General features: G+C 39.8%; 1 protein-coding gene across 2 annotated transcripts; it reads right to left on the bottom strand.

Moving 5' to 3' along the window:
* On the bottom strand, positions 1-27,788 carry LOC124880383 (N-acylneuraminate cytidylyltransferase-like). 2 transcript variants are annotated; one of them, XM_047385452.1, is made up of 10 exons: positions 27,647-27,788; positions 27,174-27,343; positions 16,686-16,879; positions 4,673-4,815; positions 4,410-4,565; positions 4,083-4,219; positions 2,470-2,564; positions 2,115-2,274; positions 1,866-2,031; positions 1-505 (listed from the first exon to the last, which is right to left on the bottom strand). In XM_047385452.1, exons 2-10 carry the CDS (start codon positions 27,186-27,188, stop codon positions 291-293), a joined length of 1,281 nt encoding a protein of 426 aa, XP_047241408.1. In that variant the 5' UTR covers positions 27,189-27,343; positions 27,647-27,788; the 3' UTR covers positions 1-290. The 2 variants fall into 2 exon arrangements, with proteins under 2 accessions (XP_047241408.1, XP_047241409.1); XM_047385453.1 differs by lacking the exon at positions 27,647-27,788 and adding an exon at positions 27,521-27,634.
* Positions 27,789-27,801: the final 13 nt, after the last annotated feature.

Below are 27,801 nucleotides of genomic sequence, written 5' to 3'. Positions count from 1 at the left end.
TTTAAGGAGATTTGAATTGTTCACCTTTTAATGATAAGAATAAGCAGCAAAGACAAGATGATGTTCAGCTTTTAGTGTTAAGAATAAGCAGCAAAGACAGGATGATGTTCAGCTTTTAGTGTTAATTATCAGCAGCGAATGCAGGATGATGTTCTCTGTAACGACACGTCTGACTCTGAACACTGTATGTTTTCTAAGCCACTGTGATTCTGCAGAGCTGCTCATGGTGATCACTGTCCCTGAGCTTCCTATAAATGTGCCCTAATGACTGTCGTTCCTGTAGGCTGCTATCAGAAGTTGTTGCGGTCAATCCGGTCCTGCTTCATCTGGGCTTTGGCCTGCTCCTTCTGCAGCAACACGTGTTCAACGAAGTCTCTCACGGCTCCCCCCCCTCCGGCGTTCTTGCAGGTGTACTTGGCAGCTTGAGCGGCTTCTGGTGGAGCGTCTGCAGGTACTGCGCTCAGACCGGCCAGTTTCAGACAGCTGGCGTCTGCCGTATCGTTTCCTGGGTGAGGACATCAAGGAAAATATTTACACTGAAACACTTTACTGCTCCACCAACAAAACACACCCATTAGAGAGACTGGTTTACTGCAGCTTTAGTTCACCAAACTACTGACTTTTCCAAATGCTAATTTCCAAAGTTCCTTTTAGCCCGTTTTAGAAGAATAAATATAAAAGTTCAATGTGGATCTGTGGCAAATGTTTCCACACTGGTCAGGGTTTAAATGTAGAACCTGTAAAAATCAAATGGGCGGATGATCTGGCAGACTGATGGATGGACGAACGGATGGATGAATGGGTGGTGTCGGGAACCCGAAGGTCTTACTTCATGCCAACTTTGGTGTGATGTGGCGTTTCTTTGGGAAAATTATTGCATTTTTTCACTCATGTGCATTTTAGGGCATACCCCCAAGAGACTTTTTTTCTTGGTTTGAGGAGCTCGACCAGTGTGGCAAATTTAAGATCTCTACGACTTACGGTTTGGCCTATCTCAAGTTTGGGGGCGTGGCTAAAAGGTTTGGCCACGCCCATTGACGACAACATTAAAGAACAAAAATTTCATCGTGTGCATATAGGGGCTTGGCAAAGTCCCCAAATTGCCCCGCAAAGAGGCAAAGGAATAAATAATAATAAGAAACACTTTGATTACAATAGGCCCTTGCAGGCTTCCTGCTTGGGCCTAAAAATCCTTTTGCTGAACATAAAATAATCCAGGAGTATTTAAAGAAAGTATTCCACATTAATGCTGAAAAACCAACAACATGACCTCTTGACCCTTGGAAGCAATATGCTCTGCTCTCTGGGAAAAGGATGGTCCAACCGCAAAGTGTGCTGAGGCTTGGCTGTGCTGGTTGCTGGGAGACTAGGGGTGGCAGATCTGTACCCATCTGGGAGCACAGCTCTGCCTTAAATCAAGCTGACTTTAAAATGTGTTTAAAATGTAAGTAAATATCAAAATAATGATCGTGTTTATTTTTTAACTGGTTTAAATAACAGCCCAACATGTTAGAGGCTCCAGTAAACTCTAGACTGGGGTGGAGGTTCAGCTCCTAGCAGGACAAGGATCCTAGACATACAGCCAGAACTACAAGGGATCGGTTAAAATCCAACATGTCAGCCACAAGGCCCACAGGCCACATTCAGCAAAGATACTTTTATATATTTATTAATGCAAGTTTTCCGTCTATTAAGCACATTTCTTTAGTTTTAGCACCAGCCGCTTGTTTGATAAAAGACTATAAATAGATATTTAGTTTGAAAGTTCAAACATTCATTTCCTTCAAAATATCCCAACATTTTAAGTGTTTTTTTAAGCAGCAACTTGACCAAATCAGAAATACTTTAAAAGTCCAGGTTTTTACCCATGTAGGCCACATCCTTCCAGTCCAGCTTATTTTTCTCCACTACTGATTGGACATCCTTCAGTGGATCCTCTCCGACCGTCATGACCTCACAGCCAGTCATCTTCTCCAGTTTTGTAATCAGCGATTTCATCAGAAGGTCCTCCTTTGAGATCAGCAGGACCACCTGGAGAACAGAGAAGATGTGATGCATTATGGGACACAGGCTAAAGTTTCACGGACGCCGTTGATGAAGACGACAGAGCTGACCTTCACATCATCTTTCTGCAGAATCCTGAGCCCTGCTGTGTCTCTAGTGTGGATAGAGACCGAGTCCTCTCCAAACACGGACAGAAAGACCTTTCCATCGGTCAAACATCCGGAGACCTTACAGAACATCATGGACACTCCCCGGCCGAAGTAACCGTACCTGTTGGAAGCACAGAACCCAAACATAAATAGTAGAAAAAAGTACAGCAGGACCTCCTGACAGAAGAATTACTGAAATATAAAATGGAGAATCTAAATCAGAAGGTCTGAAGGTAAAAGCTGAAGAATCTGAAATAATAGTAATTTCTTTTAGGGGTTAAATCAGTCGAACCATTAAATACAGGTTTAAATTCACCTGAAAACCCTCTGCTCTGCCACGGGCCAGTCGATGTCTATGTCGATGTCCACGCTGTGCTGCGGCTCCATCTCAAAGTAGGCGACCTTACCTCCCTGAAGAGAGTCCGACACCAACATCAGAGCAGCTGAACGTTTAAAACTGATGAACACAGTTCTGGTGAAACATCCGGTCGTCATGGAAGTGATTGCCATTCATGTTGAACATAATTTTATTGAACCATTATTTTCAGGAAATTTTAAACCCTTACTGCCTGAACCTTGCTTTTTTGCTGTCAAACGGATTCTAAGTTAAATAGAGATTGTTGATTTAACTGTAACAAACATGAATTTAGGTTTTCAGTGTAAAAATTGGTGAATCAGACATAACTGGGTATAACTCTGACCACTAGATGGCGGCAAAGTGTTTACAGTAGATCCTTGGCATGTGTAGAATATCTATTAAGAGGTATTAGTGGTAAATAAACACCACCCTGGCTGTGTTGTGGTTTGATGCGAATTTGCAACAATTGTCTACAGGGGATGAAAAACAAGGTTTCAGCATAACATTTGTTACTCCATGTAGCATTAATTATAAGCACAATTGAACCTTGAATTCTGGATCAATGTGTGTCCACTTTTTGTCAGAGTTCATTTAAATTGGTTGGTTTCTGGCACAGACGTGGCTTTTAGGCATAGTCTATAAATTTAAAATAGATATAAATATCTGAGTGTTTGGGCTCATTGTCCTGCTGGAACATCCAAATGTGTCCAAGTTTCAACCAACTGACCCCAACTTAGATGTAAGGAAACCGGTTGGCTTGATCAGGAGCCACCAAGGATCAAGGCTGCCATGAACCTAAAGATGCTGCAACATGAGAAGAAAATTTTACGTCAGGACTGAGAAGGCGCTCAGTATGATAAAAGCCTCGTCTCAAGCACAAGTGAAAACGTGCAGCGGCCCACGTGGACAAGCCATATGTCCTCCAGAGAAACGTTTCATGGTCGGACGAGACGAAGACTGAGCTATTTTGCCACATTGAGAAGATGTATGTTTGGAGGAGTCACATTGAGGCCTAAAGAGCCCAAAAAGCTGCACCACCTGATTAGCATGGAGGTGGCAGTACCATGGTTCTGATGTATAGCTTAAAGTGGATGATATGATGAAGGAGGAAGACCAAACTTCAACTCACTAACCATTGGACGGTTGAAACTTAGAAACAACGGGCAATGATTACAAACACACATCAGGGCAGGACTTGGAATCAATGAAGGAGACTCGATTAGGCTTGGAGAATGATTGCAACCTAAAACCAGACCAGAAATGTGTGGACTGATGAAAAGCTGAGTCAATGCCAGAAAACCAAAATGAACTACCAACTTTCAAGAATGTCCAAGGTTTAAAGGTCCATCCAAACATCAGCTTGGAGATGATTACATCCCAGCGTGTTGTTGCTCTGCAGGTTGCTAAGGGACATTTATTTAAATAGTGTAAAATCATTCGATGCTTCAAATGTTCTTTTAAACGCCCTAATTTACAGACATTCATGCAGATGAGGATTTTATGTAAACTCATGACTGGAGCTCCATCACAGGAAGGCTTCTAGATTAAGATGTGAGGGGTTGAGAGTTAACCTGCAAGCATCCCTTCTTCATGATGAGGTCTGTGGTGACGAAGTAAAACGAGCCGTTCTCATAGAGCTCTCCATCCCAGTCCTGACGCCGCGGACGATTCTTAGGGTCCAGATTCTCCGGCTGAGTGCATTGGTCACCTGGAAAGAAGGAGGAGAAACATCTTAGGTTGAAGAAAAGGCGACAGCAGAAGCATTCACACAGAGAACCTCAGATGGAGAACATGTTCTGTTGTAGGTTCTTTAAAACCTACAGCAGAACCAAAACCTGAATGAGTCAAACTGGGGAGGATGAAGTTCATCCTGAAGGTCAGGAGTTTGTTTGACTCACTTCCCTCCTTGACCTCCTTCCAGCGGAACTGGTGTCTCCGGACCACAGAGAAGATGGAGTCAAATCCCTCCTCAGTGATCTTCTTCAGGGCCTCCTGTAAGTGAGATGGGTGGAGACACGGAGACGTAGCCTGGATGTTACAGACCACCGTCACGTCTGTGAAAAGAAAAACACTAATCTGTGATTTTCCACCCTGAACCTTTGGGTCACACCGGGGATAAATTCAGTGACAGACATCTTGTGTCCAGGTGAGCTTCTCATACCTGAGTGTATCTCGAGAAACTCCTTTATGGTCTCCAGAGAAGTGGAGCAGTCCCTGGAGACTTCCTGGCTCCTGCGGTGGACTTTGGCCCCCCAGGATTTGGCAACTTTTTCAATCTCATCGTGGTCTGTTGACACCCAGACACTGAAAACAAGACATAAAAACAACACAAAATATCATAAAGTCAATTTAATTCACGTTTCTTTTCAGTCCAGAATAATTCAATAATATATAATCTCTTACAAAAGTATCCGTACACCTTGAACCTTTTCACATTTACTAATATTACAACTTGTTTGGGATGTTAAGTCCTGCATAACTGTGAAGTTGAAACAAATGGATACATAGTTTGCAATATTATTATAAATAAAAATGTGAGATTTGTGGTATTTATTTACCAGCTTTGCAAATTCAGAGACTGAAATTTACCAAAACGTCTAAACTAAATACAACAAACTCAGTCAGGTTGGATCAAGAAGATCTGCAAACACTGATTTCAAGTTTTGCCAGATTTGCAATCAGACTTATTTCTGAGGATCTAATCTCCTGATAGTGAATTCAGAGAGATGAGGAGGGTTAATATTTTCACAGACACACTTTAGTGTCGGCCAGAAGGTTCAATTTTGCTCTGATGTTCATCCATTTTTGTCGTGTCTCTACATGGTTTGTGACAGAAAACAAATAGAACTTCTTTCTTCTTGCCACTATTCTTGTGGAGTCCGTGCCTCTTTATCGCTCTACAGTCGACAGATTCTGCCACCTGAGCTGGGGATTGTTGCAGAAAACAGTAATTGAAGACGGCTTCAAGCAGCCAGAGCTTCTCTTGTATCATTTTAAAGTTGTCTGGACCAAGAGTTCTCCAGGATTTCTGCAGGTTTCCTCACTTAGCTTTAGTGTAGTAACAGGTCACCTCAGTGAACCAACACGGAGGAAAACTGCAGCTGATCCGATATGACGAGATGAACGTGTCAACTTGGCAACACTGGCTCCAGCGTTACAGATACGTTTTTGCGCAACTTGTGTAGCGGTGTTGGAGTAACGATGGTTGGAATCGACAAACCTTTGTGTGTCGGCGGAGCGGACACCTGTTGAACAAGCAAGTCTGAGTCATTTTAGCGTTTTGCCTGGGAGAACAGGATTTTTGTCTTTTGCATCACACCCGAGCTTCAACAAGCCTGCAACGAGACCGTAAGGAGTACAAAACTGCGTGAGTGTGTGTGTGGGCCCATGTGTGTTGTGTTCATGGTTAACAGTATTTTTTGCGATAAAAGTATGGAGTTCTGATAATGACGAAAATGTGTATTCTGGTTATAAGTAAAACACTATTACAACAGTTGTTTGTTCTTGAAAAAGAGTTATTGGGGCAAGAAATAAGGGGTTGAGAAGGGAATGTGTCCAAACAGTTTTTTTTTTATTTTGGATTGAGGGATGGTTCAGTTAAGGAACTAAGAGCTTTGCTCGGGTCTTTACATTTAAAACTTAAGGTGTTGAGTATCCTGATCTTGGGGCAAAGCATTTATTTCTTTGCTCGAGTTTTCATTAAAATAAACTGTTTCTGTTAGCAGGTTGTCTGGAATTATTTGTTATTTCGCTTAAAAGTATGGTAAATGGTTATCAGAGGATTAAGTATTTACTCAACATAGGTAAACCTACCTGGTATGTACCAGAATTTAAAGAACCCAAATAGACACCACACCAGTCAGTTGAAGTTCTTGTCCCAGTTAATACTGGACAGAGCAATGGGGTGCTTGTTTATGTTTGAGAACCAAGGATTATCTTTAAGAATCTGGAAATGAAGTTAAGTTAGTCTTGGAACCAACTTAGGCAATAATTGGTATACTTTTAACAACCATTCACAATGCAAGATCAGATAAAACATTAGTTTAATAAAATAATATTTTAAAGAATGATTTGCTGAATAAAAGCAACCTTCTGGATGACCAATTCTCAACAGTGTTTAATTAGCTGCCTTTATTTATTAAAATAATATTTAAAGAAATACTATTAAGGAAATAGTAAAATAATATTTAAGGAACTATTATTTTGAATAAGAACCAAATCTTTCTGGATAAATAGGGCTTAATGGTGTTTACTCAGTTATCAAGTTTAGTAAAATAAAATTTAGGGAAATATTATTTCCTAGATTTCCTAGATTGAAATTGTGTTCTTGAAAGGTGTTCTTAGCCATTAGCGGTTGGAGCTATCAAAAGAAACTTGTAGCTTATCATCGGTGTTTTCCTATTAGACCATTTATCCCTCCTCCTCTATGATGTTATAAGTGCCAGAGATATGGACTTATCACAACAGCATGTAAGGGAAACAAAGATGTCCAAAGTGTGGAGGGCAGCATGGATATGATGAATATAAAAATGGAAAGGATACTTGTAACTGTGGAGGGCAACTCAGGGTGACTTGGAGGATGTGAAGTAAGGAGAAAAGCAGTGGAAACTGAACAAGTCAAAGTCATTACTAATATAAGTTATGCAGAAGCTGCAAAGAGAGTGAAGAAGCCTAAAGATGTGCCAGGAAAGGTTCAGCTGAGTCCAACACCAGGACAAAGGCAGATTAGATCAGACACAGTGTTGACAGTTGAAAAGATCATGTTGTTCACTGCTTATGTAATTAATTGTACTGATCAAGTTAAGCACAAAGCAAAAACAATCTAAATAATTGTGAAAGGATCACAGAGGTTTTTTTTGATTATAAAGAATATATCCAGGGATATATTGATTTAACATTAGTTTCAGATTCTCTAGCAGGTGTTTGTTTATGGAGAGTAATTTAACAAGAACACTATAGGACGTGATCATTACCCTGGTGGACAACAGAATGTACTTGAAATATTACAAAATAAAGCTTTCAAATGATTAAAAAGACATCACAACTCTCAGACTAAATGATCACAAGAAATTGCAAGCGTATGTAAGAAGAACCATTAAGAATGCAAAAAGAGATTATTGGAGATGTTTTTCTAGTTCAGTAAGGAGGGAGACGCACATTTCTAAGGTATGGGCAAAGATTAAAAGGATGAATGGGATTAAAACAGTGAATGGATATCCAATACTAAATAATGGAGGAATAACAGCAGTGAAATATAGAGAAAATGTGGAAATGTTGGTAAAGATATTTGCTAAAATTCATAGTTCTGGAAATATTAGCAAAGAGGGTAAAAAGGACAAGAAAAGACAATTTTATAGAATGAGTTATTGGAGCAAATGGAAGACTCAAATGATTCATTGAATATGTTGTTTACAATAACGGAGCTGAATGGGACACTTAAAAAATATAAATTATCAGCTCCAGGAAAAGATCAGGTTTGTTATGCAATGGTAAGTCATTTAAGTGAAACATCTAAAAATATTTTTATTACAAATGTATAATTGAATATGGCAGGATGGAGAATTGCCAAAAAGTTAGTAAGAAGCAGTGATTATACCAATTCAAAAACCAGGGAAAGATGAGTCAAAGCCAGAAAATTATCATCCTATAGCTTTAACATCAAACATATGTAAAATAATGGAGAGAATGATACATGAAAGATTGGTTATATGGAAAATAAAGGTCTTACATCAATTTCAATCTGAAAAGACTCACAAAGAAAAGGGATGGCAATTAGAAATGTTTTAATAATGTGAAATTACATGGTTATTTCTTTGGCGCTCAGACCTGGGAGGAAGACATGAATGCCGAGAATGACATGAGTAAAAATGAACATTTGCAAGATTTAGATTTAGAGATGTCTTCCCCCTGATCCGACACTGGTGGTGGATTGGTGGCCAAGGAGCGAGGAAGCCGGGAGGAGATGGGAAGGAAGATGGTGGAGGTGGGGTGGAGATGGGATGAACACAGCTGAAGGTCCTTTAAAAGCAAGGCGTCGGAATGTGATTGGATGGAGAATCAGGCGGACAGGATGCTGATTGGAAGGCCAGGAGGCGGTGAAGGTGAGTCTTTCATCTTGAATTTTTGTCTAAACTCCATTTATCAGAGTGGTTTCAGGAGAGGGAGAAGCACAATGGATCTAGTATTATGTTTAGAAAATGAGATTAGAAAGGCTCAAGTGAATAAAGAGTGATGTGGCAGTATTTTTATGTGGAGGGAAGAGTTATTAATGAAAATTCGAAGAATAGGTATAAATGGTCGTATGTTTAGATGTATTAAGAATTTTTTGGAAGGAAGACAAATACAAGTGAGGATAGGGAAGGACTATTCTGAGAGTTTGAATATAGAAAATGGGACGCCACAGGGAAGCACGGTAAGCCCGTTATTATTTTCTGTGGTAGTCAATGATGTGTTTAAGGAAGTAAATTAACTAGTGACAGTCGGGGTCCGCACGCAGGTTTTTGTAAACTTTAGGTGGCCATGTTGTTGCCTGTTCAAAACCCTGCTAACGGCAATTTTTTATCATGCAAACAAAGCCTTACCAATGTAAGGGGAGCCCCGCAATTGCGCCTTCACACTATTAAAGACATCTTGCTGCCGACGAATCACAGATATTAGACGGCTGCGTGATTTTTACATATGGTTACTGACGTTACCATCAGTTTCACTGTAAGTTTTCACTGCTTTTGTTCATAGCATGTGAATAAGGTATAACCGTCACTGGCAAACCTGTTGAATGTGTCAAATGCTGACAGCAAGTATTTTTCTATTCCATAAAATAAACTTCCAGAAAATATTACCTAGATTCGAACTGGTGCCAGACGCAGCCTTGACCACTAGACTATCATAACGCTTAATGTAGAACCATCCCTGCCTGTTATCAGTTCAATATCAACCGACAGTTTTTGAGAACAGACTTAGATCAACTGGTGACAGTTTGAAACAGTTACGAGAACATTTTGACGTAATTTGGATGGAAAAGGTTATATATGGGCTGTTTTTTTTCCCGGTGTCTCTCACGACAGAGTATTAAGGCCACTTGATGAAAATAATAAAGACGAACTTTGTTTTAAGTACCGTATTTTCCGCACTATAAGGCGCACTTAAAAACCTTTAATTTTTTCAAAAAATGACAGTGCGCCTTGTAATCCGGAGCGCCTTATATATGGATCAATTGGTTAATTGGTTGATCCATACTGGTTGTACACGGCGCTCTGTCAAAATGTTTCAGTACGACTGGTAAACTACAAAGCCGCACCGCTTGCAGCATTACGGCTACCGTAGTCAGGGGTGTTGCCGAAGTAATAGCGGTAAACACCTGTACTGTGCTTACTCCTAGTCCAACACCACTTGTGTGTGTATAACGTTTGAATGTACTGTTGCGGGAATTGCCTGAACTATATGTGATTAGAACCTCAGTGTGTGGGGTGTATGTTTCGTGTGTGTGTATGGAAGATGTTGACATTACTCCTCCGGACAGAGGTGGCGCTGTGTGCTGCCGTAGCTGAGAATCAAGAGTGAAGGAGTGACGTCGGTATTATTGTGTGTGTGGGGTGGGTAGAGACGGCGACCGGAGCAGCGGTGTATGAGTCTGTAAGCCCTGTGTTTTTACGTGCTGCAAAGTCATTAAAAAGAACTCCGAATCTCGTCAACAACTCAGTGTTTTGATGCTGTTTCTTCATGCTCAACTCAGCAACGTATGAGTGAGGGAGTTAACCCCGAGGAAACTAGTAACTTCGGCCCTGGAGAAAGCGTCTCCCCTGTGTCATCAGACTACGGTCAGGGGACAGAAACAGGAAAGGTTAACAGTACTAACGTTTGATTTAGTGCATCAAACTGTTTCTTTTACGTGTTTACTGAATCAGGGAAAAGTTCCCTTTCACGTTTTAACTAACGTTTGATTTCAACTTCAACTTCATAGACTCCAATGCATTCCTAACGTGCAGTTGGCTCTATTCAATAGAATTCTATGTAGAGGAGACCTTACCATGAGAGTGAATGGAGTTATCAGAACGCTGGTTTGTAGTTTATTAATAAAGTTTGACTGACTGACTTATCTGACTGTTTTGTTGACATTCTCTTTAGCACAGCTCCATCTAGTGGATGCATAACGCAACCCCAGTCAAACGTTTGACTGCAGTAGCTTCTATTCTATGCGCCTTATAATCCGGTGCGCCCTATATATGAAAAAAGTTCTAAAATAGACCATTCATTGAAGGTGCGCCTTATAATCCGGTGCGCTTTATAGTGCGGAAAATACGGTAAAAGGATGAGAACAAAATATCAATAGGTAAAGATAAAACTGGCTCAAAACCTGCGATAGCAATGTCTGCTGTAAATGAGTTAGGAACTTTGGTGTTAAAGAAATAATTTTTACATAATCCTGTGGAAACACTTTAATCAGCAAAGGAGCTATCCTGACATATCACTGACTGCTAACAGAGCAGCTTTAGCTTCTCATCCTTTCTTCAAACTATTTCCACTTTATGTTTCAAATGTTTACAATTTCGGGTCGAAGTTCTTTTTCCTCACTATTTTCTTGTTATGAAATTCTAAGTTTTCACTTTTCCTTGATTTTGTCAATTTGACACGACCACAAGCCTCTACAAAGGTAATTTTTGTAGTTTTCTAAGAGACCCTAAAACTCTGTCCTGTATGAACTGTAACTAGTGACTAGTGGTTTGAAAAAAAATTTTTTTTATTGCTGCTGTTTCAGTCAGTATATAATTTGAATACATCATATGAGGGAGATATGAGAAATAAAAAACCCAGTCGTTCTTTTAAAACCTTGTATTTTATTTGCCATGGTTTAACGCTTATATTGGCTTTCAGAGAATAAGTAGTACTTTGGGATCTGGTTTATGTCATCTTGAGATCTATTTCGATCTTCCTTCGATGATTTTCCAGCTAGAGGCAGATGTTTTTGTGGGTGTGGCTTTTTATGACCCCTTTACCGAACCAGGAAATAAACAATGCGAGTTCAACTTAAAGAACTACAAATCTTTGCAAAATACTATCTGATTCTGTAAGTTATCCATAAAAATCTCCAGAATAACTCATTAAAAAGACTTTTTATTGCTTTAATATTGTACAGGTCCTTCTCAAAATATTAGCATATTGTGATAAAGTTAATTATTTTCCATAATGTCATGATGAAAATTTAACATTCATATATTTTAGATTCATTGCACACTAACTGAAATATTTCAGGTCTTTCATTGTCTTAATACGGATGATTTTGGCATACAGCTCATGAAAACCCAAAATTCCTATCTCACAAAATTAGCATATTTCATCCGACCAATAAAAGAAAAGTGTTTTTAATACAAAAAACGTCAACCTTCAAATAATCATGTACAGTTATACACTCAATACTTGGTCGGGAATCCTTTTGCAGAAATGACTGCTTCAATGCGGCGTGGCATGGAGGCAATCAGCCTGTGGCACTGCTGAGGTCTTATGGAGGCCCAGGATGCTTCAATAGCGGCCTTTAGCTCATCCAGAGTGTTGGGTCTTGAGTCTCTCAACGTTTTCTTCACAATATCCCACAGATTCTCTATGGGGTTCAGGTCAGGAGAGTTGGCAGGCCAATTGAGCACAGTGATACCATGGTCAGTAAACCATTTACCAGTGGTTTTGGCACTGTGAGCAGGTGCCAGGTCATGCTGAAAAATGAAATCTTCATCTCCATAAAGCTTTTCAGCAGATGGAAGCATGAAGTGCTCCAAAATCTCCTGATAGCTAGCTGCATTGACCCTGCCCTTGATAAAACACAGTGGACCAACACCAGCAGCTGACACGGCACCCCAGACCATCACTGACTGTGGGTACTTGACACTGGACTTCTGGTTTTTTGGCATTTCCTTCTCCCCAGTCTTCCTCCAGACTCTGGCACCTTGATTTCTGAATGACATGCAGAATTTGCTTTCATCCGAAAAAAGTACTTTGGACCACTGAGCAACAGTCCAGTGCTGCTTCTCTGTAGCCCAGGTCAGGCGCTTCTGCCTCTGTTTCTGGTTCAAAAGTGGCTTGACCTGGGGAATGCGGCACCTGTAGCCCATTTCCTGCACACGCCTGTGCACGGTGGCTCTGGATGTTTCTACTCCAGACTCAGTCCACTGCTTCCGCAGGTCCCCCAAGGTCTGGAATCGGCCCTTCTCCACAATCTTCCTCAGGGTCCGGTCACCTCTTCTCGTTGTGCAGCGTTTTCTGCCACACTTTTTCCTTCCCACAGACTTCCCACTGAGGTGCCTTGATACAGCACTCTGGGAACAGCCTATTCGTTCAGCAATTTCTTTCTATGTCTTACCCTCTTGCTTGAGGGTGTCAATAGTGGCCTTCTGGACAGCAGTCAGGTCGGCAGTCTTACCCATGATTGGGGTTTTGAGTGATGAACCAGGCTGGGAGTTTTAAAGGCCTCAGGAATCTTTTGCAGGTGTTTAGAGTTAACTCGTTGATTCAGATGATTAGGTTCATAGCTCGTTTAGAGACCCTTTTAATGATATGCTAATTTTGTGAGATAGGAATTTTGGGTTTTCATGAGCTGTATGCCAAAATCATCCGTATTAAGACAATAAAGTCCTGAAATATTTCAGTTAGTGTGCAATGAATCTAAAATATATGAATGTTAAATTTTCATCATTACATTATGGAAAATAATGAACTTTATTACAATATGCTAATATTTTGAGAAAGACCTGTATGTTGCTTTTTTTTTAAATAATATCTGCAAAACCGCTGACACAGAGCTTGTAAATTACGCAAAAACCTGTACTGGTTTTATTTGTTTGAGAGCTTGCTTGAAAAGCAGAGAGGTCCGAGAACAACTATCATCGGTTTCACCAACAGAACATCCCTCGACCTGGTGTGGAGAATGGCAAAAACCTGCAGCTTCCTCAAAGAAAACAAGTTGAGATTCACAGAGGATCTTACCACAACTGACAAGAGGCTGAGGGAAAAACTTTGGCTATTAATTGAGGCAGCCAGAAAGGTATGGAAGTGTTATATATATATTAACACAACAGGAAGTTATATTTGCTATTGAACACCTCAAGTCTAATAAGTCTCCAGGCATGGATGGTCTGACCTCTGAATTCAACAAAGCATTGTCCAAACAGCTGGCACCCTTCCTCCTTGCTCTGTTCTCTGAATGTATAGGCAAGGAAACCCTCCCTCCTACTCTAACCCAAGGCCTCAAAACTCTAATACCAAAGCCAAAAAAGGATTTACTTCTGATTGACAACTGGCATCCTATTTGCTTATTAAATAATAATTACAAAATATTTGCTCTGATATTTGCCAAAAGAGTAAAAACAGTTTTGAATTATATAATTGATTCAATCTGGCTTCATGAGGAACAGGCATATTTCTAACAATATTAGATTGGTTCTTGATTTAATTGATTATTCAGATTTATGCTCTAATCAAAGTTTCATCCTTTTTTTAGACTTTTATAAAGCATTCCACACAATTGAACATAAGTTCAATTTCATAGCTTAGAAAAGTTTGGTTTTGGTTCATATTTTAGCAGCCCGTCGGCTGATGACACAACATTGTTTCTAAAAAAACCTGTCTCAGATGACTCTAGTCATCAACTTCAAATACCGTTTCTGCTGCATCTGAACATAAAGACATTTAAACTATTTGCTCTTAAATCTTGTGACATTCTGTTGGACTGGTGCAGCCAGAACAACCTTGAGCTCAACGCTCTAAAGACAGTAGAGGTGGTTGTGGACTTCAGGCAGAACCCAGCCCCACCTGCCCCCATCACCCTCTGTGACTCCACAATTGACACTGTTGAATCTTTCCGCTTCCTGGGAACCATCATCTCCCAGGATCTCAAGTGGGAGCCAAACATCAGCGCCCTCATCAAGAAAGCCCAGCAGAGGATGTTCTTCCTGCGGCAGCTGAAGAAATTCAACCTGCCAAAGACTATGATGGTGCACTTCTACACAGCCATCATTGAGTCCATCCTCACCTCCTCCATCACCATCTGGTACGCCGCTGCTACAGCCAAGGATAAGGGCAGGCTGCAGCGTGTCATTCGGTCTGCTGAGAAGGTGATTGGCTGCAGTCTACTGTCGCTCCAGGAACTGTACACCTCCAGGACCCTGAAGCGGGCCGGGAAGATTCTGGCTGATCCCTCCCACCCCGGTCCCAGACTCTTTGAAACTCTCCCCTCTGGCAGGAGGCTGCGGTCCATCCGGACCAAAACCTCACGCCACAAGAACAGTTTTTTCCCATCTGCCACCAGCCTGGTTAACAAAGCCCGGAAACCACCTTGACACTCTCCCTTTCCACCCATACCCCCCCTTTTTTTGCTGACAGGACACTTGTAATCTGTAACTCTATCCGTTACATTAACGTTCAGCTTGGACTCCTGCTTTACTTTCACTGCCATACTTGCACAATGATCACCTGCACTGTTGTATTGCTCTTGCATCTTATACTGCTCTATACTTACTCTCACTCACTTAAAACTGTGCACATATATTTATATTATATTGTAGATATGTTTATACTGTTTAATTTGTATTGTATTGCACTGACTACGCCAAAACAAATTCCTTGTATGTCCAAAAACGTACTTGGCAATAAAGCTTTTCTGATTCTGATTCTGATTCCTTCGATCTGTAATATACCTGTAAAAGAATCTATTACTTACTTAGGAATAATTATTACTAAAGACAGAGAGGCCAGATGTAATATAAACTTTAACTTGATTATTGACAAAACTAAAAACAATGAAACCAATGGCTACAAAAAGATTTGTCATTAAAAGGTAGAACTTTGTTAACCAAAGCCGAGGGAATATCTCGTCTTTCAAACGCTGACCTATCTCTCCATGTTAACAAAAAGGTCTCACAAGATATTGACAAGATGCTATTTAATGTTTTATAGAGGAATAAAAACCACTGATGATGAATTCATACGATAAGGTCAGCCTTAACTTTTTAGACTTTTACACCTTAAATAATTCTTTTAAAATAAATTGGCTAAAACAATTCATCAAGAACCAATCTCCTATTTGGAACTTCATACCTTACTTTATTTTTTCCTCTTATTTTGTAAATATACAGTTGAAAAACTCCCCCAAAAACTATTCATCAAGAACCCATCAACAACAACAGAGCGTCTTCAGCCAGAGGCTTCTTCAGATCTGCTGTAAGACAGACCTCTACAGGAGATCCTTCCTGCCTACAGCCATCAGCATCTACAGCAGCTCTTTGAAGAAACCTGCATAATGAGCTACAACAAGATGTAATTTCCCTTTGGGATTAATGAAGTATTTTTGAATTGAATTGAATCTTCAATTTGTAATTTCAAACCAAATTTTTTGTTTCTAAATTGGGAGGCTTAAATTACCTTTTATTTTGTAATTATACTGTTGAAAACCTTTCCCAAAAACTATCTAACTTTCATAAACAGGTGCTTCTCTCTAGGTCATTGATTTACAAGCATAATTTCTCCCCACATAGATACTACATATGGAACAATAAAATCATCTTATATAGAAACAAATCCTTATTCTACCCTTATTGGTTTCATAAATTGTATAAAATTCCGGTTGGTTAAATTGCTCCCCCTCATATTTAACAGTTGCAGGTAGTCTAGTGGTTAAAATGTAGCTCCTTCACCTCTGCTATCTGGGTTCAATTCCCAGATAGAAAACATATTTTTATAAATCTATCTTGTAAAAAAAAATTTACCTTAAGGAGGCTTCATCTGGTTAATTAAAGACTGTTCTTTTAAGCATTATAAGTATAAGTAACATAAACAAATTCACATCACAAGCAGTTTTCCTTTAGATCCAGCCATGGTATGAAAAAGACAGATTAAGATCATATCGACACCAATTTCAGAATTTACTGACATCACAAACACCGCTCATTTATTTAGTCAATTTAAAGCTTTACACAAGACATTCAGTCATTATAATCATTCTGCCTATTTTACATTTATTGTCCACTTGATGGCGCGGTAGAGCAAATGAAGCATGTTGATGCCTCAGCTCATGAGTCGAGCAGTTGGATGGAAAGCCATCACTATTGATAAGTCAACGGTAAAACAACAGCTAGTTAGCGTCAGCTTAGGAGCCGTAACGTCCAGAAGTCGGTACGTTACGTAGAACCCACCTGTCAAACTTCCCACAGTCGATGGCCGCTCTCAGCACCCAGCCGATGAGGGGGACCCCAGCCAGAGGCTTGATGTTCTTCTGCGGGATCCCTTTGCTTCCACCGCGGGCCAGAATCAGAGCAGCTACGTGTCCAGGCTTCTTGGAGCTGCTGGTTCCATCCAGGAACTCATTGTTGTCGGAGGCATGTCGTTTCTGGGCAGTGTGGAAATATAAATACGTTATTATTATAGCTAAGACTAAAATAAATTTGGGACTATGTTGCTTATAGATTACCGTAAATTCCGGACTACAGAGCGCACCTGATTAAAAGCCACATGCTCTAATTCTAGAAAGAAAACCAATTATGTACTTGTACAGGCCGCACCAGATTTTAAGCCGTGGGTGTCCCACGTTGTAATATGATTTACACAGAAAGATATTACACGTGAGGATTTTCTTTACCTTTAACTTAATCCGTATGGTAATATAAACAAATGCATATTGCAAATGCTTTTTTACGAACAGTGCCTGTAACACGGCTACCTTTAAATAAACGCACGTTATCAGTAACACACAAATTTCGTTGCTAACGCTTTACTGAACAGTACACGAACAACATTCCAATATCTCCTAACTGATATACACTGCAGCCTATCAGGACAAAAGTCATTGATCGCCTACTTCATCTTCTTCCTGCGCACTGAAACCATCAAAGTCCTGTTCTTCAGTGTCCGAATTGAACAGCCTCAGGATTTTGTCACTCCCTTCAGCCTCTTCGTTGACGCTCTCACTTGAGCGCATCCGGTCCCGTTAATCACGCAGCAGTCCAGCCTTTCGAAACTCGTTGGTGATTTTCCATGTTGATGAGGGTGAATATAAAAGTCTGATTTACAATACCGGTAATTGATTTGTGAAAGTACTCTTGATTTATCGCACAAGTTCACTGGACCTCTTTGAACTACTCATCAATTTGATTGGTCTACTGTTACCAGGCAAAATGTTTTTGGCGGCATAAAAAAAAAAACATGCATTAGCCGCACCGTTGTATAGGCCGCAGTGTTCAAAGTGTGGGAAAAAAGTAGCGGCTTATAATCCGGAACTTAGGGTAAGTTTAATTAGGAGTGTTAGTTATGCTTATGACATTAGCCTCTAGTATCATAACATAATGAGTGTGCATTATTCAAGGTCAAGGCTTGCATGTGTTTTCTGTCAGTATTATGAGGAGCCAGGAGTATGAGAGGCCCCATGAAACAAAACTTACAATTGCTCTTACATTTGCCGATGATGGCCGCCTCGGAGCTTCGCTCTCTCTTGTTTTATGCGTTTTGCGCGTTTATATGTTTTTCGACTCACAGTACTGTGGTCTCGGGCCACAATTCTGTGGTCTCATTCAGTAGAGAGGAACTTCTCAACATCAGAGAGGAATAACGAGGAATAAATAAGAAGGTCAGGAAAGGAAAAGTTGAAATGTTGATTGCAACACTTTCTTTTAGTTGAGGACAGCATTGAAGAGTTAATTTTTTGAGATGTCAGAGGAAGTGAGTCTCACACCACTCTTAACATCTGTATGAATCTTGATTCCTTTTTGGATAAATGTCACCGGTAAAAAAGTGTTGCAAACAACAACCAACTTTTTCTTTCCTTACCTTCTTATTTATTTCTTGTTTACTTCAACACTTTGAATCCACATCATGTTCTCTGCTCTTCTTCTTCTCCTATAAAGCAATGTCCTGTGCTGGCTGCGACCGGATATGAGGTGAAAATCCGGCCAATCGGATCAATCAGAAGAGTTTCTGCCCCCAACAGACAAATACGCCCACTAAACAGAGCGAGAGAGTGTAATTTTTCTGCGAGAGCCAACAAATGAGTGCAGAAGACGTGTTTTACTGCTCACCGTGCTACTTTCAAAGGCTCTCGAATAAAGGTGCACGCCCGCGATCAGAGCTATGCGCTCTCTCGATTTAAAAGATGAACTGTTGTGATTGCTTAATACGCTCCTCGGATTTTTGGCAGGAGTGTGACGTCATACCAATCATCGTCCTCTACCTGAGTTGCCATTCCAGTCCAGTCACAAACCAGTTTATGCTAAACCGCTTTTTCTTTTTCGTCCAACACACTTTCCACCTGTTATGGATGTATGCTTCTGTGGCCTTTTCTAATCATCTCTTTGCTGCCCTAATTAAATATCTCTGCCGTAGTTGCTTATCTGCCGCACCGCTCACTGCTACAGCTTACACAACGTAACTGTTGATATCACATAGGATGCAACACATAGTCAAAGATAAACTGATACAAGACGATGACACCCTTTAGGAGGGTTAAGAACAGGCATAGATAAAAGCTGGACTCACTCCATTCTTGGCTCCTCTCGGTTCATCTCTAAGATGGGCTGAGGGGGGCCCGATACCGAAGGTGAATGTCACTCTGTATCTGTTCAACTGTATGCTCTGTACACTGATCATTTTGGCATTAATTCTTCACAAGGTAAATACTTTGCTGGTTTTACCGGTTGGGTCCCGGAACTGGAGAGAAACAGACCCGGTGGTGCACAGGGAGGAAAGAGAGTAACTCCCATTTTACAACAGTGGGGTCTCGTCTGACTGTCCAGGTTCCAAACGAGACCAACCCTGCAAGGAGGACCCCAGAGAGCGGCGGGGGTGGGGGTGGGTGGGGGGACCGAGCCTTCAGTACAGACCGCGGTCATCTCAGGTAGGCAGAAATACCTGGTAGACAGACGCTTTTGCTGCAGGGCTCGGCTCTCACGTCTCTTTTTCTGGACTTCCACTGATCATGGATTGCAACATTAAAATCCGGTACACTTTCAAAATAAATTGCATTAACCTACTTCCGGCACAACTTAGGAATTGGGGGTAACAGCGAACTTCCCATGATGCCTCTGTCCATATAAAACCCCCACTTCTCCAACAAGTCTTTCTCTTCCACACAGCCTCCAGAGGGACTGGACAGGGGGGACACAGCGCACTAATTAGTGACACCTATCCAGCTCTCTGCCAGGCTCTTAGAGAGGAGTGCTATGTTTACAGAGATGAAGCCGCTGCAATAATTAATGCATTGACAGTTTTGCAAAAACAAGACGAACCTCCCAGAGAATATTTCCACCGTTTGAAGACTGCTTATTTTCAGGAATGTTATGATCCAGTTCTTGAAGAAGACCACACTTTTAAGTCTTTGTTTCTTCACAACCTCCACGTTAGCGTGCTGTATGACGTGACCATGCATTGCATAACAGAGAATCTCTCCATGCAGGAGATTCGTAGATATGCTCGGCTTGTGTGGGAAACACGTGTACGTTCAGACAGAGCAGGAAAGGCAAAGTTAGAGTGTTAAACATTCAAACTGAGAACAGGCCTAATAAGAAGTGCAAAGTTAGCCTGAAAGACTGTGGACTTCATCTCATTCTTCGGAACTAAAAGGGGGGATGTTGGGACCCACAGCCATGGATTGCAACATTAAAATCCGGTACAGACTTCTCTGGAACTTTCAAAATAAATTGCATTAACCTACTTCCGGCACAACTTAGGAATTGGGGGTAACAGCGAACTTCCCTTGATGCCACTATCCATATAAAACCCCCACTTCTCCCACAAGTCTCTCTTCCACACAGCCTCCAGAGGGACCGGACAGGGGGGACACAGCACGCTAATGTCTCTTTGCTGGCAAAAAGACATAACTCTTCAACTGGATCCAAGGGTGTCATACGATCATCGATTATATGCACTGAGTTAAGTTAAGTACGAATGAATTACAGTCTGTGTATCCGGTAGATTCATTCATGAACGGAGTGATTAAGTACAAATGTTGCTTGACTCGCTCTCAGCTCTAAAGACAGCAAACTGTTTCCAGAGAATTCCCTGCAGAGACGCTGTTTCTACGATGCCGAGTGGAGCGGTTTTCCAGTCTGAATGGAGGACAACGGCACCGCATCACCGTGGTTACGGCAGTTAACGTGCAGTGTGGTCAGCGGACAGAACGGGCCGCCCAGCCACTGCTCCGGAGGTTAGCTGGAAGCTGACCCTTTGTTCACAGAGCTTTCTTCAAACCTCGTCGCCCGGACAACTCCTCAGCATGGTTCATACGAGTTTAGGTGTTTGGGCAGAGTAATAGAGAGATATTTAGGATGAAATGATCTAAATGTTTTTCATTTTATGAAGTTTGGTTTTGTTTGTGTGAAACTCAGCTATCTTGGTGCTAGCAGGCTATCTGCAGCACACGTGCTCAGCTTTGTGTTCTGTGTTTGTGTGTTTTTAAAGTTAAGACAAACTTTACTTGAAAGGGGATTTTAAACACAAAAGATTGATCATAACGCACCATGTGTTTTGCTGTTCAATAATGTCAGAGCTTGGCTCACCCTTTTGATTTTGTCCTATTACCACTGCCTTACTGGGCTGGTATTCACAGGACAACCCTTAACAGACCGAAATATTATTTGATAAAATATTAAATTATTAATATTAAATATTAAATAATATTTTCAGATTCATAGTCACAACATAGGTATTGAGTGACATTCACTTACTCTATATTGCTGTGGGAAATGGTGAAAAAGATAAAAAGGTAAAAAGACGTCAGAAATCGAGAACTCATGCATGAGATAGAAAAAAACTAATCAGTGATTTAACGAAGAAAGGTTTGAATAAGATAGCAGATTTGGATCGAGGAGCGGGGATCGGTTGACCTCAGGGTGATTGATTGGTTGAATTAATTGGTGAATTAATCCATATGGATTTAATCTGTGGATTGGTTGTTTAATTGATTGATGACTCAATAATCTTGACACTCTAAGAAACTTGCGTACGAAGTTAAACAAAATAAGTCCCCGCCTGTTTTTATAGGCACGCCTCACGTGAAACAGTAGTATTGATGTTGATTGAGAGTAATCAGGAAATTTCTCAGAGTGGTTGATTAAGATAGAAAATAGGCTTTGGAGGATCGGAGATCGGTTGAAACTCCGGCGTAGCAAAAGATAGTCTCCAACTGTTTTTACAGGCTCGCCTCGGTAAACAGTAGTATTGTAAATGATGATTAATGTTTTTACATAACTTGTTGTACTGTGTATAAGAGATTGGTGGATTGAGGAAGTGTTTAGTCTGGAAACTCGGAACATAGCGTGTCATACGTCCCAGTTGGCCAGAACTGAGTGTTGTCAATAAAAAGCAAGTCATGGGGGCGGCACCATGAGAAACTGAGTGAGTATGAATGAGAGTAATAGCTTTTATCTACCAGCGTCCTTGTGGGGACTGCTGGAAAACAGCAAACAGCGAATCATAAATCCAGCTAAAACCATAAAACAACATTTGGACTCTTAACAGCTGGTGCAAATACATGCAGGTTGTAGGAATGTTTGGGAAATTCATAGAGATTTTATAGGTAAATCATTTTCTTCCACTCTGTCATACAGCAGCACTGCGATTCATAAACAGCAGGCAAAGAAAATAGTTTTATAAGTCAGTGTGCGCCTCCCCTGCTTTCTGTTAACACTCACAAAACAAACCTAGTCTACTCAAGCATGGTGTCAGACTAGATTAAACATTAAAGAACAGAGAGAACAGCAAGAGCAGCCTTTAACTAACATAGCCATAATGCTGAGGCCAGTTGAAAAGCACATGGAAGAAATTTTCAGCTTAACTGAAAACTTCAAACAGAAAGGGAGCAGACCGCCACCCATCCCAGTTCAGAACACCAAGGTAGCTCCAAATTACTCAGAGGAGGAACCTAAAACTCAGGCCAGTGGCTAAAACCAATCAAAACTCCCACAAGGTGAAACAGGTGCTTTAAAATCATTCTATGGTGTTACTCTACCAGCGACATTATAATAACATGCAGAAGATTCATTTTACAGGGAAATAATTCCATATTTGACCCAGATTATGTGCATTTTTGATTTTTCCTCTTTTGAGAGAAGTTAAATTCTCTCCTCAGCTAATGTGAAACGACTGCTGCATTAAACTTAACTTGACACAGACATGCAGCTGCCTGAAAACAAAGATAAAACTTCTGCACAAAGCAGAAGCCTGTCTCTGCTGAGAGCTCTGATGAAGATTGTAACTCTACCCTGCATGTGTCAAATTCAAGGCCTCAGATTTTGTGCAACCATGTGAAATCTGCAATCAGTTTAATCAAAAGGTTTCAGTAAAAGCAGGACTGGGCAGCGTTCCTGTCCACAGTGCTCCATGGAAGCAAATAATGATTGATTTTACTAACATGGGAGCAGAAAACAAAACTGAAGGAAAAGGTTCCTTCTAAAAAGGGAAAGAGGAGAAAATCACATCATGGGAGTGCCTGAAATCATGGCACTCATTTTCTCCAATAAAGATCCAGGGGAAGTTGAAAGATAAATGGGAGTAAAACGTTAATTGGTGCAGGTTTTCAAACCAGCATCTCATGGGTTAGTATGGAGAGCTAACAGAACTATGTACACAAAAATTGGCTAAAGTCTGCAGACACAAAATTAACCTGGATTGAAGCTCTAACTAGGTTTATTTAATCTGAGATCCTCTCCAAATGCAACAGCGTTATGATGATCATTGCCAAACTTCTATCTCAATAAGGTTTTCAGAATCCAAAATCATATAAACATAGCAACGGTTCTACCTGTATTGAAAATACAGATAAACATAAAGCTCATAGACCTGTCTTCAATTTTTCACAATTCTTTTACAAACAGGGTAATCAAACTTTTATTTGGCCAATGTCTGTCCATTTTGTCTGTTTTTGTTAAATTAACATCTGTTTCATGTTACGTAAAAATTAAGGGTATATGTGGCAGGATACATTTGATTGAAATTGTTTTCTGGAAAGAAAATTATTGGGATTTTGAGTTTTTAGGTCTGGGGAAACAGTTCAAACAAGAGGTAAACTGGGGAAGCAGTCCTGACCAGGCCATGGACCGCCTGTTTGAAAGGTAAAAACATTTTTAACTGTCTGATGCTCAGTGTTATTTATTAAAAAAGGTATTATCTATATGCCATCTAGGGTTGCCAGAAAGGGACAATCTCTCCTCTCAAAACATGATTTTAACAGATGTTTGGGTTTTTTCTAGTCAGGTTCAGAATGATCAAATTAGACTCAAATTTAATACAAGATGAAATGTACCTTAACAGAATTACTGGACTGGACTCGAGAAAACTTGAGTTAATTGAAACAAGCTTTAGTTACTTGAAATAAATGCAGAGTGTAATTAAAAGGGAAGAACTATAGCTGACTCAAACTGTACGGTGTGTTTATAAGAGTGGGTAAGACAAACTAAGATTATAAGATATAATATGCTCCTCATTTTTGTGTTCATCAAATTCATTAAGCCTTCTAAACGGAGTAGAAGTGAGTTTTTTCCACAGTTTTCAGTTACAATTAAATGTAATTGAACCAGATTTAAAAAATGGTATCTATGGTTCAGATTTAATACATATATTCACAATTTAATGAACACAATACTCTGACCCTTCTTGAATCCTACACATATAAAAGAGACCAATTGAGGTATGAGAAGACATTAAAACAAGCACTAGAACTTATGAAGCCTAAACTAAACCAAGCGTTATTAAAATAATAGTAACTAATAAAAACTAGTGATTCCATTCTTAAATATAATAAGGACTTACTGCATTAGAAAATATAGATAGATCTATTTAAATCTAGATTTGAATAGAATATTCAGAGCCGTTATAATCTTGCTGATGAATAGCACAAAAATTGTAATGAAACCAGATGATTACAAGAGAGCAGCTTTATTATGGCCAAACAAAAACATTTGAAGGGAAGATCCAATGGCCTTCGACCTGATTTTAACTTTATTTAAGCCTATCATGGCACATACTATGTATGGAAAGAAATAAAAGGTATAATTGGCAGCACTGACAACTGATTATTTCAAGGGTAACCCCTTGAGAAGTACCCTCTCATTTTTTAAAGAACAGGAAGATAAACAACAATAATACGAATCAAACAAATATGAAAAATCACACAGAAACACCTACAACATTCTCAAGGACCCACAAACACACACTCTCACAACAACCAGCATAGCAACTGCTTGGCACATAGACTTAACGTCAAGACACAAAATAAGACAACATACAGATGCAGAGTTCATGTTCATATCTCTGTGAGGATTAAGTCCAGAATAAATGAACCTTTATTCTTACTGAAAGCAAGAAAAATATGTTTTACAATAAAATAAGTAAAGACAGCTTAGATCTATGAGTAACAGTAATACAGCAAGTAAGTGAGACAAAGTATTCAAGCTGATGAAGCTTTAAACTGAAATGCAAAATGTCAATTTTTTCCTAATTCTTGGTGTAAAACACAAAAAAGATAACTAGTCAGTATTTCTCAGGCCATATGGTGAATTAAATTGGATTAAGTATTTCTAAATACGCAGTATTTCAGAGTTTGAGGGGATGAAGATTAGTTTCTATGGCATGGCCATAAATAACATCAGCGTGTTCTAGGATTGGCAGCACCAGTTGTGGAAAACTCTTTTACGAGCTGGAAGGAAAAAATATTCTCAGAAGTGACAATTTTAAGGCAACTGGCTTTCAAACAATATTAAATTTAGGATTTTAAATTCAACCAGTTAGACTCAGATTTGATCTGACTCCAAAGGATGATTTGTCGAAAACTTTACAACAATTAATTGCAGTGATAAACTTGGAAACACTTTCACTCATTTAAGACTTACAGTAGAAAAAAAAATGCTGTTAACTCTCTATAATTGGAAAAGAATAAATCTACCATTGCCTTCTGACAAAATTAAAATTAATGTCCTATGTTTAAAATTTGGTTTTCACCTAAAGTGGTAGTTGCATTAAATGAAACAGTTGATTTAATTGATGCAATTAAAAACAATAAAACACCAGATGCTACAAAGGTAGGCTATTCTTTCCTTTTTCTGAATGAAATGATTCTGTTTATTACTAATCTATTTGCCATATTATCTTCTTTTACTCCTTAATAAGCTGGTACACAGCAAGACTGCAATGTTGTTTATTTTGTCTTCTTTGTATATAATAATAATAATGGAAATAAAAATGTACAAATATGATTATGTGTTGTGAAATGAAGATGGTGAAAGAAAGAAAAATGCTGATTTCACAACCCAAGTTTGTGACTTCTTGTTTGTGTTAATTTGTTGTACTGGGATGACTGTATGATCAAACTGTTTATTTTCAGGCATCGATGGTCACAATACTCATGATTTCTCTGGAAAGGTTGATGAAGAGTCGTCCCACTATATTGCCTGATGATGTGAGCGATAACCCTAAACATTATTTTTCTCCTAGGTGAAGAAGGCCTGAAAAGGTGGCCGGGACCAGCCTGACAAATGGGTCCATTGACACATTATTACTTAGAACATGAGATCTATGGGGTTCAGGAACAATAAGAATCTAAAGATTGTGTTTGAGGGTTGAAGACGTGTGATTGAGAAGAGTGTGACAGGAATGAATGAAGGTCAAGGTATGAATGATGAATGATGTGGGCCACATGAGTGAAAGGTTCATGAATCAAATGGTATGTTTTAGTTTCTGTGAGCTCATTTTTTGCTTTGGGTTTTGATTCATAGTTTTGTTCAGACAACTAATGAATGTTTTAGAGAGCACCAAGTTTTGTTTTTCATTAGTTTTTCTCTAATGTCGGTGTTCCCTATATGTGTTCAGATGCTCGCAAGTTGAAACAATTTTCTGGGTTTTAGTTTCAGAGGATGAAAACTTAAATTTCTTATGAATTTTCTTGAGGTGAAATTGGATCTAAATTCTCTTTGGGATGGGAACAGAACCAAATAGAACCTGTCATTCTGCCGTAGGGTTCTGGTTGAATAATTTGATGGTAAAAGATTTGGCAGCAAATCTCCCTTAAGAGGGGAGGCTGCAGCCGGCAGGTGTTGTGTGTCTTAAGTGTTTGTCTAAATTTCTGTTTCAATGTTTGTCTCAAATGTTTGTCTGACTAACCTTTAGACTTCAGAGAAAACTAATCTGAAAAGGTGGCCGCAGATAACCTACTCAAGCATATTTAGTTACGTCATTAACGCGGTTGCTTCAGATGGCAAAGCGATGAGTAATAAATCCATAGTAATAAAGTTGGTCGCGTTTTGTTAAAAGAAGTGGGACACAATCTTCTCTACCTTAAAGCATACATAGAGCCCAGCCAAAGCCTTAAAGCACCTTATCACCGAGCTTGGGTTTTAGTTTCAACATCAGGTGAAATTCAGACAGCTGGATGTTCATGTGTTGCAGGACAAGGCAGATCTTGCAGCCACGCTGCTGCAATACTGTGTTGTTGTTGTTGTTTTTTTTTTTTTGTTTGTTTTAATAATCATGTTAATAGCATTTTGTATTGACAGTGTAAACCGTATCTGATGGGGAAACGCGACTCGAAAGACTTCGCTTCTGTGGCTGCCCCCCTCCGCAACCTCACAATATATATAACTCTCATTTTACAACACGCCTTAGTTTTCTAAATCCAAAAATATTTGGCTTATCGGTTTTCTTACCGCGACAGCAGCCATCCTTCTAGCAGTCGTATCAAACTTCAATCCTTAACAGGTGATAGTCTGCCGAAAACTGATCGTGCGCGTCCCAGCGAAGGAGGGAGCAATGAGAGGAACCAGACTCACCTGACAGGTGAGTCTGGTTGTGCGAGTTCTTTCTCGGTGGTTTAGCTCTTGAAGTCAACAAAAGAAAGACAAATAACAGTTATACAGGTCCTTCTCAAAATATTAGAATATTGTGATAAAGTTCATTATTTTCCATCTTCTTTCCATCAAGTAAATGTCACTTTATTACAGGTTTTACACGTTTTAATAAGCAATAACATCATCGTTTCAAAACAAAAATTTACCAATAGGCAATATAACTAAAGCGTTTGCCGAAAACCGGCTTTTGCATCCCCCAAAACAGCGGCAGTAGACTTGGGAGCCGATGTGGCACCCTAGGGCGCTGTGGCAGTACTACCTGCACAAATTACCTGCTTGAATTACACCGGAAATAGGAAGTACACCAATAATCCTGCGCACAGAGGCTGTAATTATCATGACATTCCAGTTATCAATAACCAGTTTTATCTCCAACAATAAACAATGTAAAACGGCCAAGGACTGGAGTTTGACACGTCTGCTAGAG

Source organism: Girardinichthys multiradiatus, chromosome 14 (assembly GCF_021462225.1).
Source record: "Girardinichthys multiradiatus isolate DD_20200921_A chromosome 14, DD_fGirMul_XY1, whole genome shotgun sequence".
Taxonomy (NCBI): domain Eukaryota; kingdom Metazoa; phylum Chordata; class Actinopteri; order Cyprinodontiformes; family Goodeidae; genus Girardinichthys; species Girardinichthys multiradiatus.
The sequence above is the reverse complement of the archived record's forward strand: the minus strand, read 5'-3'. Positions and strand labels throughout refer to the sequence as shown.

What these genes read in the sequence shown, in the direction of transcription:
- LOC124880383 (XM_047385452.1), bottom strand. An exon ending in GACTGTGGGAAGTTTGACAG is followed by an intron (nt 4,816 to 16,685) that starts GTGGGTTCTACG and finishes TCTTGTTTTCAG; the next exon opens with TGTCTGGGTGTCAACAGACC. An exon ending in TGCAGAAAGATGATGTGAAG is followed by an intron (nt 2,032 to 2,114) that starts GTCAGCTCTGTC and finishes TCTGTTCTCCAG; the next exon opens with GTGGTCCTGCTGATCTCAAA.